Source organism: Vespula pensylvanica, chromosome 8 (genome assembly GCF_014466175.1).
Source record: "Vespula pensylvanica isolate Volc-1 chromosome 8, ASM1446617v1, whole genome shotgun sequence".
NCBI lineage: Eukaryota > Metazoa > Arthropoda > Insecta > Hymenoptera > Vespidae > Vespula > Vespula pensylvanica.
In genome coordinates, this window is record NC_057692.1 from 741,313 (window position 1) to 756,312 (window position 15,000).

Consider the following 15,000-nt stretch of genomic DNA (forward strand, 5'->3'; position numbering starts at 1 on the left):
TTTTTTCCATCGTCGGCAAATATCTTTATTTTCATTCATTTTCATCTCTTTTGTTTTCCCATTAATCTTAAAAAAATGTGTAAATAGATTCGATGTTTACTGCATCAATTGATTTTTTTTTTCATTCACAGATCATTTCTTTTTTTATTTTTTTTATTTTTCTTTTTCTTTTTTCTTTTTTTTTTTTTCAATAATATTCATGATTTTCCTCGTGCGATTGTAGATCTTTTACGATCTCCATAATTCAATAAACAGACAATTATACAATTTCAATTTGTAAAATATTATATCATCGATTAATTCTTATGAGAATTTTATAAATATATATTACATAAACATATATTCCCAACGATTGTGAAAGCGGTTTAACGTAAAGAAAAAAATGTAAAAAGAAGTTAATTTATTGCATAATTCGTAGGCCGATGACCTAATTATATGAATTACACGATATGTAACTAATCTTTTTTCTTATTTTCTTTTTCTTTTTTATTTTTGACTTGGACCACTTTCAGAATCGATTAATAATCACCCGGTCATATCTGTCGTGAAATACATCTATCATCTCTTTATTCTTTCTCTTAATGATCCAAGATGTGTCTCTAAGGTTATCAATGTGTATAGTCTCTATGATCTTAATTTATAATCCCGCCGAGAATATCGGTGTTATATAATTCGTAATTTTACTTTGCGTTCCTGACATGTTTCGCTGTTAAGATTTGTCCTAAAGCTATGATCGATAGAAGGAGAAAAGAGACGAACAAAATTTTATTTTTTCACACACATTTCTGTGCTTTAGAAATTAAAAAAAAAAAAAATATACATATATATTCCTTTCAAAGTAATTTAGAGTGCACACAAATTTTTATGTGGCTATTAGAAGACATAGAAAAAAAGAACACCTAAATATCTAACCTCAACACCGATCGAGTGATTCCTCTTGATAGAGAAAAAAAAGAAGAAAAAAGAAAAAAAAAAAATGAAAAGAAAAAAAATCCAAGTAGATGCCTTGTCATTATTAGTCTCGTATTAATAACAAGACGAAATAAATGGGGGGAAAAAAAATAAAATTAAATGAAATGAAAAAAAAAAAAAAAAGAAAAATGAAAAAATCTTCACGGTACTTTTAATATGTCCTCTGAGATATAGAATTTTTAATGGCCTCCATGTAGTAGCACTAACGAGAACTCTCTAAGTTTTCCTCTCGTACTATGCGATCATGCCATAAATAATTTTTATTTCTCTTTTTTTTTTTTCTTCGTCGATATAATACGTGGGAGTTTATTTTGAGATGTGAAAACCGAGGGAATGACTCGTCTTTAAAATTAGAAGAGTGCGTGATAAAAATAGAGAGTATGTATCTGGCACGTATATATGTGCGTGTGTGTGCGTGAGAGAGAGAGAGAGAGAGAGAGAGAGATAGATAGATAGATAGATAGAGAGAAGAAGATATTCAAAAGAAGGTTTAAAATACAATATAGTAACGCAACGTGTTCGCCTAATTCTTTGCTCGATCGTACTTTTAATGATGTAATAACCATGAGAATAATCTATTTTATTCTCTTGCCAAAATGGTTCCTTAAAAAAAAAAAAAAAAAAAAAAAAAAAAAAATATAAAAAAGAAAATAAACAAAAAAAGAACAAAAAAGAATATATTATAAAAGAAAAAGAAAAAAAAAAAAAACTATCATTTTCGAGAAGGAAGCTTTCGTGCAAGCACGATGCGTTACAAGATTTTTTTATCTTCAGTTTGAAAATGCGCGCGTTTTTAGCCTAGAAAAACCTGTAAATGTTGAGACTGTATTAATGAACGTACAAACAACTTTTATTATAACGCGTATTATGATATATCGAAATGAGTTGAAAGAAAGGTAGGAGAGAGGGAATGAAGGAAAGATTTAAATCCTGTAAGATCGTCCAACAAAATGATTAGAAAAGAGCTGAATATTTATAAAATCGTGATTTTTCGCTCGGAATAATAATAATAATAATAATAATAATAATAATAATAATAACGCGAGTATCAAAAACCTAAAACGAGTTGCTTTCTAAAATGATTAATCGGTGTGTAAAATAAGTGCGGTTAACACTTATCGCGCAATGGCGTCATTAGAAAAAATTCTGTCCTCTCCAATTAGAGCGCATATTTTTATTTACAAAAAAAGAAACAAGAAAAGAAGAGAAAAAATAATCTTTAAACAACAAATATTATTATTCCCTTATTTCGATTATTTCGATCCCTTATTTAGATTTTTATTTATTACAATATTTTTTTTTTCACGCGAATATTCGTTGATTTCGTCGATGCTAGAGGAAAAAATCTGAACATGCTACTTTTTATCTGGAAAGAAAAAGTTTCACGGTATGTAATTCGTAAAATGAGAAAAGAACAAAAAAAAAAAAAGAAAGAAAGAAAAAGAAAAGAAAAGAAAAGACGAAAAAAAAAAATTGAAGAAAAAGAAAAATAGGGCCATAAGAATTCGTCCGTAAGAAGGGACGATCTATAACTTACTTTTATCTAATCTAATGACGGATAAATAGAAAGACATAGAGAGTATCAAGGATTTTTCTCATAAAGAAATTATAATCGTGATCGTTTTAGACGAGAACTTCGATATTAGAATAACTAATGGATAACTTGGCGGTGCTGTTCCCTTTGATATTTTCACTTCGGCGTAATTGAGATTACGATTTGCGATAGTATTGTACTATATTAGTATGTTTTATCCTATGTATATGTATGTACGCATGAAGAGTATGAAGAGTTGATATGCAATGGCGATATCGCCGCCATATTCCAAAGATCCCGCCTTGCATTTTCGATTTAATCTCGTTAACGATTTCACATGATTAACGACGAATTAGATATAGGCAAAGTGCTAATTATATATATATATATGTGTGTGTGTGTGTATATACATATGTATATATATATTAATTAGCACCTTTCCTTTCTACGTTCTTCGCAAATAAAAATGGACTCTTAACATTGAAACGAGTTTCAAGGTTATGCAGTACAAGTCGAAGAGAAAGAGAAAGAGGGAGAGAGCAAGAGAGAGAGAGAGAGAGAGAGAAAGGGTGGAATAAAGTCGATGTTAATTACGATACATTTTTAAAAAGTCAATAAGAGTTGTGAAATCTCATAATGGTTATTGAATGCTCGTGTTTTATCGATAAAATAGTATTTAAAGTTTGGCTCGTAAGCCGACAATGAATAAGCCTTCCATATAAAGATTGACTTCTTACTTCGACTGGCTCATATCAAAGATTTTGCTTAATACGAACGAACACTTTTGTACGTTGCTATGCGAGAAATAGACGATGAGTATGGAAAGGGCAAAATTGAGAGAGAGAGAGAGAGAGAGAGGGAGGGAGAGAGAGATATTTACAAAAATGGCTGAACTTTTCATTCGAAGTAGCGATCTTTTTGAACGCGAAATGATCGCGTACGAGTAGAAATTCGTGCGAATGCAATAAAGTTTGGCTTTAAAAAAAGCAAAGAAAAGAAATAAGGATTGAGGGAGGAAGGATGGGAGAGAGGAGATGTGTGCGTAAACGTTGAGAAGATTTTGTAACATTACTAAGACTAACAATTATTAAATCGTATACTTTATTCAGATATATGCATTATTAATGGGGAGCATTGAAAAAAAAGAAGATGAAATAAAAAAAAAAAAGAAAGAAAGAAAGAAGTATCTGAAATTGTTATCGCATTCTTTCATTTTCTTCCTTGATTTTTCATTTTTTTCATTTTTTGAGGGGAAAAAAAAATCTAACAAAACAATTTCAATTTTATATGTTAATTAGTTTCTCTTTTACGTTTCTAACAATCCTACCCTCGGAATATCGATCAAATAAACAAGTCCCCGTTGGTGTCGTTGACATTACGTGTTATTTCCTCTTTGAGCGTGGACAAAAAGAAGGTAGAAAAATACATTGCAAAACGATAGAGAGAAAGAGAGAGCGTGAGAGAAATTATTATTCATTTATTCGAACGTTGTGAAATATGTCGGTGAGTTCACGAACTGATTCGAAAACGATTTTGAAAAATCAAACGGATAAGCCACCCTTCAAACTTTGTTTCTCCAAGCAACAACCAATTGGACGATCGGATGCTTACATTTCTAAAAGCAATGGTACGTAAGAAGGTACCTTTTACTATCACTATTATTTTCGATATTCACTTTCGTCAATGATTCTTCTTTTTCGTGGATCATTATTTAATTCACTCGGTCGATAAAGTCGTTATTAAAAAAAAAAAAAATATATATATATATATATATACATATAACACCGAGATAAAATTCGTAGCGAACTTCGTAACGCCAAAATTTTATTCGAGAGAACTCGAGGATTTGCAAAGGATCGATGTCGACGATACGATTAAACGATTGACTAACGAAGAAGAGAAAATTCCAAAGGAACTCTATCGTTGGCCTTTACTGACCAGTCACACGTAATAACAAGTCGAAGAAACGAGAAGTATTTTTTTTTTTTTTGTTAATTCGAGCAACTATCTATTTTCATTTATTATCGCATTTTCATAGTTATGGCTGGTGGCACGAGAAAGGTATAGAACCCAAGGATCAAAGATTTCAATTTCACAAGAAAACGTCGGATTTAGTAAGCTTTCAAATGAAGATATACGCCGAGGATAAGAAGACGAAAGTACCTGATCCTCAACCGGGCTTTCGTGCACCGATCCTTCGAGAAAGTTACTCCAAGGATAAATTCTACGATAAAAGAAATCGCTTGTCCAAGGATAGACCAAACGGCGAATGAATTTCTTCGTCTTTTTCTTTTTCCGATCGTAAAGGTATTTTATCGGTTCAGGTATTAAAAAGAAACAAAAAGAAAAGAATAAAGGAAAAAGAAATGGAATCCTTTCGAGAATATCCTTTCGTGTAACGAACACGATAAATGCTTCGATTAAAGGAATAAATAATTCGCTGTGAAAGAAGTGCTTGATTTTCAATGAAAATTCTTTATTCCATATCGAGAGTAAATTTGCGCGCGCGATTTCTAACCTATAAGTTAAGGAACGAACGAATTTTTCCCGCGCGATAATACTCACGTGTATATTCCCGCCAATGAATCCTTATATAATCCTTTCATACATGCGTTACTTATCACAGATTAAAAAACGATTAGAAGCGAAAACGTATTTCCACGTTCGATAATCAACACTGAACGTTTCCCCACTCGGTTTCCCCGTTGCAATGCACCTGTTCTTTCGCCGCCAAAATTTTACAACGATAGTATCGAATTGCATTAATCGAAATAAGAAGTTACGTCGAGTATTTCGATTTGGTCTAAGGGCCAATCAGCGTCGAGGTTTGGCCGTACTATCGAAATATCTCGAAGTATTTCGAGCAATCGGCTTTCGCGTCTCGCAATTCTTAACCACGCTTAGTTTGGGTCGATTGAAAAAAAGATAGAGCGAGAATATTCCGCCAAAAATGAATTCCGGCATGGTGGAGCACACGAGACTCGGTCAGGAGGATATCGAGAATTCCGAGGAATTTTCACCGCCAGAGAGGTCAGTCGATTTATTCGCTTTTTCTTTCCTATGAAATAATTCGCTTGGATTATTGGTCGAACCGTTTGAAAAACGAGAAATCGACGTTCCTCGCGGCGTACCCTTATTTTCTTACCTGTTGCTTTTAAGGGGGAGGGGGATACAGGTGTACGCCCGCACTAGCGCGTACCAAGTAAGGTTAAAAACCTTTGCTTCACGTTTTTACTCTCTCCGAATAGAAAGGAATTTCGATATAAAGAATCTTTGGGTATCGAGTTCGTTCCTTTGCGAAAAGTGCGACCGTTATCCCGTAGTTTACGTTTAAATTTCATCGGGATTACGTGCACTGTGTGACCTCTGAAAAAATGCATTTATTTTTAATTCACGCTTCGAATTATTTTATTCGTTCGTTCGATGAGACATACGATCCCTTTGGACCGATCGTTCTATCCCTCTCGACGTATCCCGATCGTACTGCGATATTCTCTTGATGTATCTGTGACTTGTACGTTTCTATAAATCGCGCTCGCGAGTACCCATATTATTGACCTTTTTTTTTTCTATTGTTGTCAACTCATTGTGTACCGGGATACAGTTCACTTCGGTCGTATCAGATGTGTCTGAGGTATAAAGAGATTCTCGTTTACGGGCTATACGTATTTAGTATCTCTTAAAATTGTCATTTCTCATACATTAGAGTTTCCCTTTTAGCTTTTCCTTTTCTAAACAGCCTTTCGTTACTTTCAAGTGAAACTCTACGAGCTTAAGATGAGCCAACAAACGTCCTCTTCACCATGGTGGAGCAGGTTCTGTTCTATATTTACTTATGTAGTTAGAACTTTGTTTTTAGATAATTTCATCTTCAAATAGTTCAAGATATTCTTGGTACCAGGTTGGAATAATAATTATTATTTTACAGTAAACGAGTACGTATGGATGATGGCTGTAATAACTTAAATAGCACATTTAATAGTACGTCAAAGAATAGTACAAGATGGTCTTACACTGCCGATAGTAGTCTCGTCGAGCCAGAAATATTAGAAGACATGGGTGTTAGTATGCTGGAGGACGAAGCAATCAACTGTGATAACGTTAACAAAGTACAGTCGCCGGATTGTATTATTCCGCTAAATAATGCGGATAATAATAAACGGTTACCATTGAATGATAACGGCATTTACGAATCGGAAGAGAAACCTCTGTACAGAGATTCTAGTTTTGAAACTGCCAGTATCGAAAGGTTTGTAACAATTGATAATTCCTTTATCTAAGTTTGCTTCAATGTTACAATACGTTAGTATTATGTTCTACGTACAATTCGTAATGTCGTATTTATTTTTATCAAAGGCTAGAACAGGATCCGTATGATATGGACAATCCATGCAATTATGGACATACGAATGAATCTGGTTATGGTTCAAGGGTGGAGGTTGAAGCATTTGGAGATACTAAAGATGACTATGGTAAAGAAAAATTAAATGCTTCCTCAAATAAGGATAGTTTAGATCATTTTTACTTGTATAGAAGGAAAAGAAAATTGTCGCATGGAGGAGACGACGAATTCAACAAACTATCCGATGAAATGATTTTAATGATATTCAGATGGTTACCTAAGAAATGCTTGGTAATGAACGTATATGTACATTAACGTTTGTAAATGTTGGAATCTGGTGCTATGCTAAACGATTTATTATCATATATGTTTAACTTTAGGTACGTTGCATGTTAGTTTGTAAAAGATGGTGCCAAATAGCACGAGACGAAGCGTTATGGAGTAGACTGGATTTAGGTAGTAAAGTTTTAAACGAAGGAACGCTGGAACATATATTGCCACGCGGCGTTCAAATTTTAAGGCTTGCTCAGGCTGAAATTGCAGATCCTATATTTAAAGACAGCACTGAAGTTTTAAGTAGTAATTATGTCTGTAAACTACAATATTTGGATCTTTCTATGGCAGTAATATCGGCGGACGGTTTAGCAAATTTATTATCTAAATGCAAATATTTAAAAAAATTATCCTTGGAAAGTTGTATTTTGAATATGGCATGCTGTAATGCGATAAGTTTAAATATTGACATGACGGTGTTGAATTTAGCTATGTGCGAAGGGCTAGATCTTGAATGTGTTACAGATTTAATTAAACTTAGAAGGTAAGCACTTTTCTTGGCGAATATTATCAATTTGAGCACTTTAAGTAGCCCCAATTGTATTTATTTTAGACTTATACTATAATGCATGATGTAAATTATCGGAAAAATTTACAATTGTCATAGCTTAACTGTTCTCAATGTGGCATGGTGTTCGTTGGATGCAGAGTCTGTCTCTCTGTTGTGTAAATCACTTCCGCCTTCCCTTACACGCTTGAATATATCCGGATGCCGAAAAACTATGACAGACGATAGTAAGTGAAATATTTCCCTTTTTCTTTTTATTATTATTTTTTTTCTTTTTATTGATATTGTGTAATTTGTCAACGAGATTATAATCAGAATTTATTCGTTTTAGATATCAAAGATTTGGTCAAATCTTGTCCGGAGATCGTAGAATTAGATTTAAGCGATTGCACGCTACTTACCATGAATACAGTTCCTAATCTTTTAAATTTTTCTAAATTGGAACACTTGTCGTTAAGTCGCTGTTACAGTATACCACCGTCAACTTATATTAGATTAGCTTATATGCCATGTCTGATGTATTTGGATGTATTTGGTTTGATGTCGGAACCAATGCTAAAATCTGTACAATCTAATTGTGGGGAAACTGAAATTAATAAGTTCCTATACAGTTCTGTCGCAAGACCAACAGTTGGCGTTCGAAGAACAAGTATCTGGGGTCTTAGAGTTCGAGACTGAGATCGATAAAACGGTGATACAATTATATAATTCTAGCAGAAAGTCAATGTTACGAATAACACGATAAAGTTAATATGAAATTGTATAGAAGGTTTTATTTTTATAGTAATACTGGCCTTCGTTGTGAGACTGATCATATTATTAAAAAAAAAAAAAAATAAATAAATAAATAAATAAATAAATAAAAAAGATAAAAAAGAAGAAGAAAAGAAAAAAAAGAAACTAATATGATAAGCACGCTTATTCGAATCACTAACTGTACGTAATTCACTAATTCAGATCTCTTTCTCAGATGTCCCTTTTTTTAAGGTGAACTACATCTTCATTTTAGTATTACTAAAATTAGATTATATATATTTTGCATAATAGGGGATGCTCTGTATATAACAATTCATGATTTACTGTATGCTCATATATATGTGTTTATATATAAATATGCGGCATACAGGTGTTCATCAAGTGTGATCGTATTTAACTAATAATTATTGTATTGTATGGTATGCATTGTAAAAGAATAAAAGATTTATATAATTTTAGATATTTCTATTTCTTCTCGCGTAAGAGGTCTCAATCTTCTTGTTGAAAAATTACCATCTATTCTTGTAATCGACTTGACGAGATTTTGTCTTAAGCCGAAATAAAAAGAAGATACAAATGTTTGCTTTATTTAGAATTCGTGTTATTGTAAATATTTTCTTCGCTTATATCCTCTTACACAAGGTTATTGTTATATCAGCGTTACGAGTAAGCGAGTCGTTTTAGTTTAAAATTGAAACTCGAACAGATGTGAAGTGAGTGCCTGAAAACGAGTGTGAAATAAACATTGATATTGTTACGAAATTTTACAATTACGATATTTGTTAAAACATGGAACAAAGTCTTCGCACTTCAAGAGACCTAGTCGTTGATAAATCTGTTCTATCTACAAGTACTTATATCTCGCGAAAAGTAACAAATCGTTGTAAAAATATTAAAAAGAGTGACGATCGAAATACGCTTAATGTTTTTCCTAATGTCGATGATATTAGGAATATATTTTTCTTTAGGAACAAACGAATATCATCCTGCGTGGGAGACGATGATTTTAATGACAAACTATCGAACGAATTAATTTTATTGATATTTAAATGGTTGCCTAAGAAGGATCTGGTAAAAAAATATTTATACACGGATATGTTATTCGAATTAATTCCGAGCAAATTAATCACTGCGAATAATCGTTGTGTCTAATAAGGAAATAAAAAGAAGTATTGCTTGTAAAAAATTACAGGTACAGTGTACGATGGTTTGCAAGAGATGGCACGAAATAACGTACAACGAAATATTATGGAAAAATTTAGATTTATATCGGAAGACTTTAAAGGAAATTACGTTGCAACAAATATTATCGAGAGGCGTTCGAATATTAAGGCTTGCACAAGCAAAGATTATAACGTCTGTGATTCAAGAAATGAATGTTCGTTGCGATAACGATTGTACGTACAAATTACAATACTTGGATCTTTCTATGGCAATGATATTACCAGATAATCTGGCAAGTTTATTATCAAAATGTAAAGATTTAAAAAAATTATCCTTGGAAAGTTGTACTTTGAATGCAGCGTGCTGTAAAGAATTAAGTTATTGCACCAAATTAGAGGTGTTGAATTTGGCCATGTGCGAAGGAATAGATCTCAAGGGTATCTTAGATATACTTAAACTCAGAAGGTAAATAAATTCTTTTATAATTTGTCTACGATGTCATAGATAAATTGTTCGTTCGTTCGTTCTTACAGCTTAATCGAACTCAATGTGGCGTGGTGTTCGTTGGATAAAGAATCTGTTACTATTTTATGTAAAATGCTTCCACCTACTATTACTCGCTTAAATATTTCTGGATGTAGAGAAGTTATAATAGATTACGGTAGGTGAACATTTTTTGTCGAGCATTTATTTTTTACGTACTTAACAAATGTATGTATATATATATATATATATATATATATATATATATATATATGTATGTATGTTTTAGATATCGAAGAATTGATAAGATCCTGTCCAAATATCATAGAATTAGATTTAAGCGATTGTAGCGTACTTACCGACAAAACAATTTTAAATATTCTAAATTTGACGAAATTAGAACATTTGTCGTTAAGTCGTTCTTACAATATATCTACATTATCGTATTCAGAATTGGAACGTATGCCACGTATGGAGTATTTGGATATATTTAGTTTGTTACCAAAGTCGGTGCCGAACAAATTAAAAATTAATAAGTTTCTGTTTAGTTCTATCGCAAGGCCCACTATAGGTAATCAAAGCGGGACTATTTGGGGCTTTCGAGTTAGAAATTAGTTTTGATTAAAGAAATTGTTAGAAATTGTTGGAACCGAAACGTTACAAAAAAAAAAAAAAAAAAAAAAAAAAACAAAATAATAAAGTTGAATGCACGCACAAACATATGTAAATAATTATTAAATGTCTAATATATACGTATATATTAAAAACCCATAATCGGCGAATCCATGTAATTTCAATAAATCGTAGTTACATGCGAACAGGTAAAACGCTTGAGAACAAGTGTTCGTATTAAGTCGAGTTACACGTAGTAAATAGATTTCATGGGAATGTACGACTTTATACGTATGCGTCGAATCGCACGTAAGAAGTTCGATATTAGCAGCCTCTCACTGATTTCTTTAAGAAGAAGCAACTTCTCCCTTTCTCCACGTTCTTCCCTTCTTACGACGATTTATATACCGTAGACGTTGAATTAATGCGTAATTTCGAAGATGGTCAAAAAGGCGAATAATTAAAGGAGAAAAAAAAAAGAGGAACAGAAAGATATAAACAAAAAAATAAATAAATAAATAGAGGACGATAAAAATTTATAAAAAAATATATTTTTCTCTTTTTATCGCGTGATCTCCCGAAGAGACACGGATTGGAATCTTTGTACATAGGTCCGTGATTACGACGCTTAAACGTCGTCGTAAATTATTTTTGAAATATATATTTCTAAACGACGCGCGTTCTCTACAACTATAGTCAATTTAAATGGAGCTCACGTGCTTTCTTTTCTTTTTTTTTTTTTTTTTTTAACGCGTCGTTAGTTAAAAAGAAGAAGGATCGAATTATCGATCGTCTCTACCGATTGCATTGAAATCCTTTTTCCAATCCTTTCTAATTGAAATGCCAGGTTGGACAGTACGAGGAAGAACGATTATTGCGGTGGAAGATATTTTCTATCGACATTCTTATCCTTGTTGCCTCCAGGTGGCAAATATAATCCTGGTTCCTTTCCATTGCCAACGCCATTGGGTGGTCCTCTGGGTGGATAACCCGTAGGACTCGCTCCTGAAGAAGTTCCAGAAGAAATTTTTCCATTACCACCTCCAGCAGCTGTACCAAATTTGAAGCTGGCTCTGTTCCCGTTTTCATCGGCGACGTACCTTGAGTTTATACATTTATATCACCATTCTATTTATCTCGTTTATTTTTCTTCTTCTCTTTGTTAAGTCGATAATAATTACGAAGCAAGGACAATTAAGTTTTACTGTCTGGATACATAGTAAATAGAAGAGCAAAAGGAAATGGAAAATTGATTAAAATACAAGTAAACGGTAGACATACTTAACAGACACAGGAAGTCCTTCAGGGCTCTTGTAAGAGAAACTTCCTTCCACAACGCGAACCGGTTGACCGTCAACGATTTTAATATCTTCCTTTTCTTCCCTTTGAACTCCGTCAACGTTACTCGAACCTGCCGGTTGACCTCCACCTTCGAAGGGTGCCTTCAAAATAAGTCCACCGGAGCCACGGGCGAAAGGTGGGGCCTTTTGATCGGGTGACAATTTTTCAGCCGAACAGTAAGTCGCGGCTAGCAGACAAACGGCGACCTGCCGTATCGTGAAAAATGTTCTCATCCTTTTTGTTTCTCTTTTAATCGAAATACCTTTCTCTCCCTCTCCTCATTTCTATTTCCATCCCCGACAGATAAAACGCTCGTCGAGCGATGAAAATAAAAAGCATGGCTACATAATCTTTTACGCATCTATTATTATTGCATCATTTCAAAAGTACGAAATGCCGAAGGAAGGTACTTATGTACGTATATCGTGGCTACGTTCGAGAGATCGATGACCCAGGATCAACGTCGAGCTATGCGTCGTCCGATGGTAAAAGTTAAATTGTATAACCGACGATTGGAATCGGGATGGCACGCATATCATCGACCGAAGACCACCGGGCCATCCTCGAATGGACCTTTCTGTACTTTCTATTTAATTATTCTTCCATCATTCATCACAAGACTTATTTTCGATTTCATTCAATGCCTTCGGCGATGCGAACGGCTACGCTTTCGTTCGATCCGATCGATTTCCCGATAAGAATTTCAAATATCATTTTATCGTTTTAAATCGCAAATCTTTCCTACGTAATATCTCGTTTAATTATTAAGAATTTATTGCAGTTATTACGTATGAATTATTTATCCGTTTAATTGAGAGATACGATCGATTGATTCGTTATACGTAACAAAAAGAAGCAAAAAATAAACAATGATATCTACGTAACCAATGAATAAGGTATAATAATTTCATTGGTAAAGTATATTCTCGATTGAGAGAAGAATCACTATTGCAGTCGACGAAGAGAAGCTAAGACGTTGTTATGGTGGTTACGTTCGTAAGTAGGAGCGTGAATGTAACAGGCACTGCGACATTCGCGCGGGATTTATGATCATGCGAAGAGGTCGAGAGCTGTTCGTTCGAATGAAACGCGAGAGAATCTTGCGAATACTTTTTCGTTCGAAATATATATATATATATATATACATATATATATATATATATGTGTGTGTGTGTGTGTGTATAGATGTATATTTTTTATAAATAAAAAACAAAAAAAAGAAACGAAACAAGTACGATAATCATACTTTCTGTTTTATCTATATATTTACGATAATATAATTCGAAAGGATGACACGAGACGAGAACTCCTCTCTCTCTCTCTCTCTCTCTCTCTCCGTCTGTGATTTATGAGGATTTTCGATCTCTCTAACGTTTCTTGCCTCTTATCTTCTAATTCTCTTTTTTTTTCATTTTTCCCACGAGGAACGTACCAACGATCGTGCGACGATAAATCGACGAGGATCCATGACGATGTTGCTGAGGACGACGATCACTTGTGACGACACACTCGAAATGGCATATCCCACGAACACGACACGAACGCACGTATGTACGTAAGGTAATTAAATACGATCGATCAGCTTAAGTAAGTACGTACGAACGAACGAACGAACGAACGAACGATCGATCGATCGGTTGGTCGGTCGATCGATCGTAAATCCGAAGATTTATATTCGCGTGATTATTTCTTTTTGTTTTTCTTTCTCTCTGTCTCTTTCTTTCTTTTTTTTTGTTATATGTATATATATATGTGTGTGTATATATATATATATATCGGAACGCGACGAAATCACGCAGCTCCTTTGTCCTAGGAGAGAATCTATCGCTTATCCGAGCTCGTTGGCTCCCCCGTGTCTTATATACTCCTCGTAACTGAACGCTTTTTTCCCCCTCCGAGTTTCTCTACTGTCTTCTACTGTTCCTCGACTGTATCGAGAAGAACAACAAGAGGCAAAGGTAGCTCCCGTTTTCTTTTTCTTTTTCTTCTTCTTCTTCTTCTTTTTCCCCGGATGTATGCACCGATCTTAAAGAGTCATCGATCGTGTCATCGATCGTTCGTTCGCTCTCGTATAACCAAGTTCTACTCGATATTCTCTCCTCCTCCTCCTCCTCCTTCTAATTCTATGTTATAGCGCGACATTTACGTGACGTCGATGCTTCATCGATTTAGAAAGGAACACGATCGACCCTCTCTATCTCTAAATCTCTATCGAAATTTTTCTCCATAAAAATGTACTTTTTTTGTTGTTGCTAAAAATAATATCATCCCGATTCAATTATATCCAATTCGAATTTCTAACGAATGAATTTTATTCCATTTGTTAAGATTTTCTTATATCTGAAATAAGACCGTATTATTCGTAGACACTTTGACGAATTTAAATGGACACGTCCGATGTAATCTTATAGTCTCGTGTCTTTCAAAATGGCGGACTAATCGTTCGTCGAGTCCTCGAAGTCCTCGATCCATAATAAAATCGTTGTTCCATTTAACTCGCTCGCTATATTTCTCTCGATATCTTTCGAGGAGGAGAGACGCATGAGACATTATCATGTCGGTTGTCGGTTTTGAAAACGGATCCGACGTGGAAAGGGCAACGTCGTCACGAACGTAAGAACGAGAACTCGCTCGTTTAAGGGTACGCCAGATCACACAACAATACTCTCTATCTCGGAACCTTTTAAGAGGATGCGTTTGCTCTTTGGTGCAAGCGTGCCGCGACATCGTTGACATTTTATTTCTGCTACTACTCCGTGATTTGCTTCTAACCGAACCCATATTGCATTCCACGAAGAAAACCGTATCCATCCTAACGGTAGCGATTTATCGGCTTGATCGATCTCGATCATTCGAAGGGTGCCGTATCGTTACCTTTCGTGTCCTCTTCTTCGCCTTAGTATCCTTTTTCTTCGATGATCATAATAATAAACATAATAATAATAATAATAATAA

The 15,000-nt window shown here is 34.0% G+C and overlaps 4 protein-coding genes and 1 long non-coding RNA gene across 10 annotated transcripts in view; 3 read left to right on the forward strand and 2 right to left on the reverse strand.

Annotated features, from left to right (window-relative positions):
• Positions 1–3,765: 3,765 nt before the first annotated feature.
• On the forward strand, positions 3,766–4,844 carry LOC122631325. Its single transcript, XM_043816910.1, has 3 exons — positions 3,766–4,133; positions 4,309–4,453; positions 4,545–4,844. The coding sequence occupies exons 1-3, from the start codon at positions 4,004–4,006 to the stop codon at positions 4,777–4,779; spliced, it is 510 nt and encodes a 169-aa protein (XP_043672845.1). The 5' UTR covers positions 3,766–4,003; the 3' UTR covers positions 4,780–4,844.
• Positions 4,845–4,915: 71 nt separating this feature from the next.
• Positions 4,916–8,903, forward strand: LOC122631315 (S-phase kinase-associated protein 2-like). 5 transcript variants are annotated; one of them, XM_043816888.1, is made up of 7 exons: positions 4,916–6,140; positions 6,227–6,321; positions 6,435–6,755; positions 6,863–7,139; positions 7,229–7,665; positions 7,789–7,916; positions 8,021–8,903. In XM_043816888.1, exons 2-7 carry the CDS (start codon positions 6,284–6,286, stop codon positions 8,365–8,367), a joined length of 1,548 nt encoding a protein of 515 aa, XP_043672823.1. In that variant the 5' UTR covers positions 4,916–6,140; positions 6,227–6,283; the 3' UTR covers positions 8,368–8,903. The 5 variants fall into 5 exon arrangements, with proteins under 5 accessions (XP_043672823.1, XP_043672822.1, XP_043672825.1 ...); XM_043816887.1 differs by having other exon boundaries at positions 4,916–5,708; positions 6,264–6,321; XM_043816890.1 differs by having other exon boundaries at positions 4,916–5,536; positions 6,264–6,321.
• Positions 7,529–8,224, reverse strand: LOC122631327. Its single transcript, XR_006327678.1, has 2 exons — positions 8,091–8,224; positions 7,529–7,901 (listed from the first exon to the last, which is right to left on the reverse strand). It is a non-coding gene; the product is annotated as an uncharacterized LOC122631327 (long non-coding RNA).
• A 154-nt stretch (positions 8,904–9,057) lies between the features above and the next one.
• On the forward strand, positions 9,058–10,792 carry LOC122631319 (S-phase kinase-associated protein 2-like). Its single transcript, XM_043816897.1, has 4 exons — positions 9,058–9,516; positions 9,638–10,074; positions 10,143–10,270; positions 10,382–10,792. Exons 1-4 carry the CDS (start codon positions 9,235–9,237, stop codon positions 10,705–10,707), a joined length of 1,173 nt encoding a protein of 390 aa, XP_043672832.1. The 5' UTR covers positions 9,058–9,234; the 3' UTR covers positions 10,708–10,792.
• A 443-nt stretch (positions 10,793–11,235) lies between these two features.
• The window catches only part of LOC122631322, a 7,558-nt gene continuing 3,793 nt past the window's right edge, over positions 11,236–15,000 (reverse strand). The window contains exons 1-3 of one of the 2 annotated variants that reach the window (XM_043816908.1): positions 13,478–13,713; positions 11,986–12,251; positions 11,236–11,804 (exon numbers count right to left, since the gene is read on the reverse strand). In XM_043816908.1, the coding sequence (XP_043672843.1) occupies positions 11,576–11,804; positions 11,986–12,251; positions 13,478–13,513 (531 nt within the window). In that variant the 5' untranslated portion in view covers positions 13,514–13,713 and the 3' untranslated portion in view covers positions 11,236–11,575. Of the gene's footprint in view, positions 11,805–11,985; positions 12,252–13,477; positions 13,714–15,000 lie in introns of those variants that run through there. The other variant, XR_006327676.1, reaches the window with a different exon arrangement.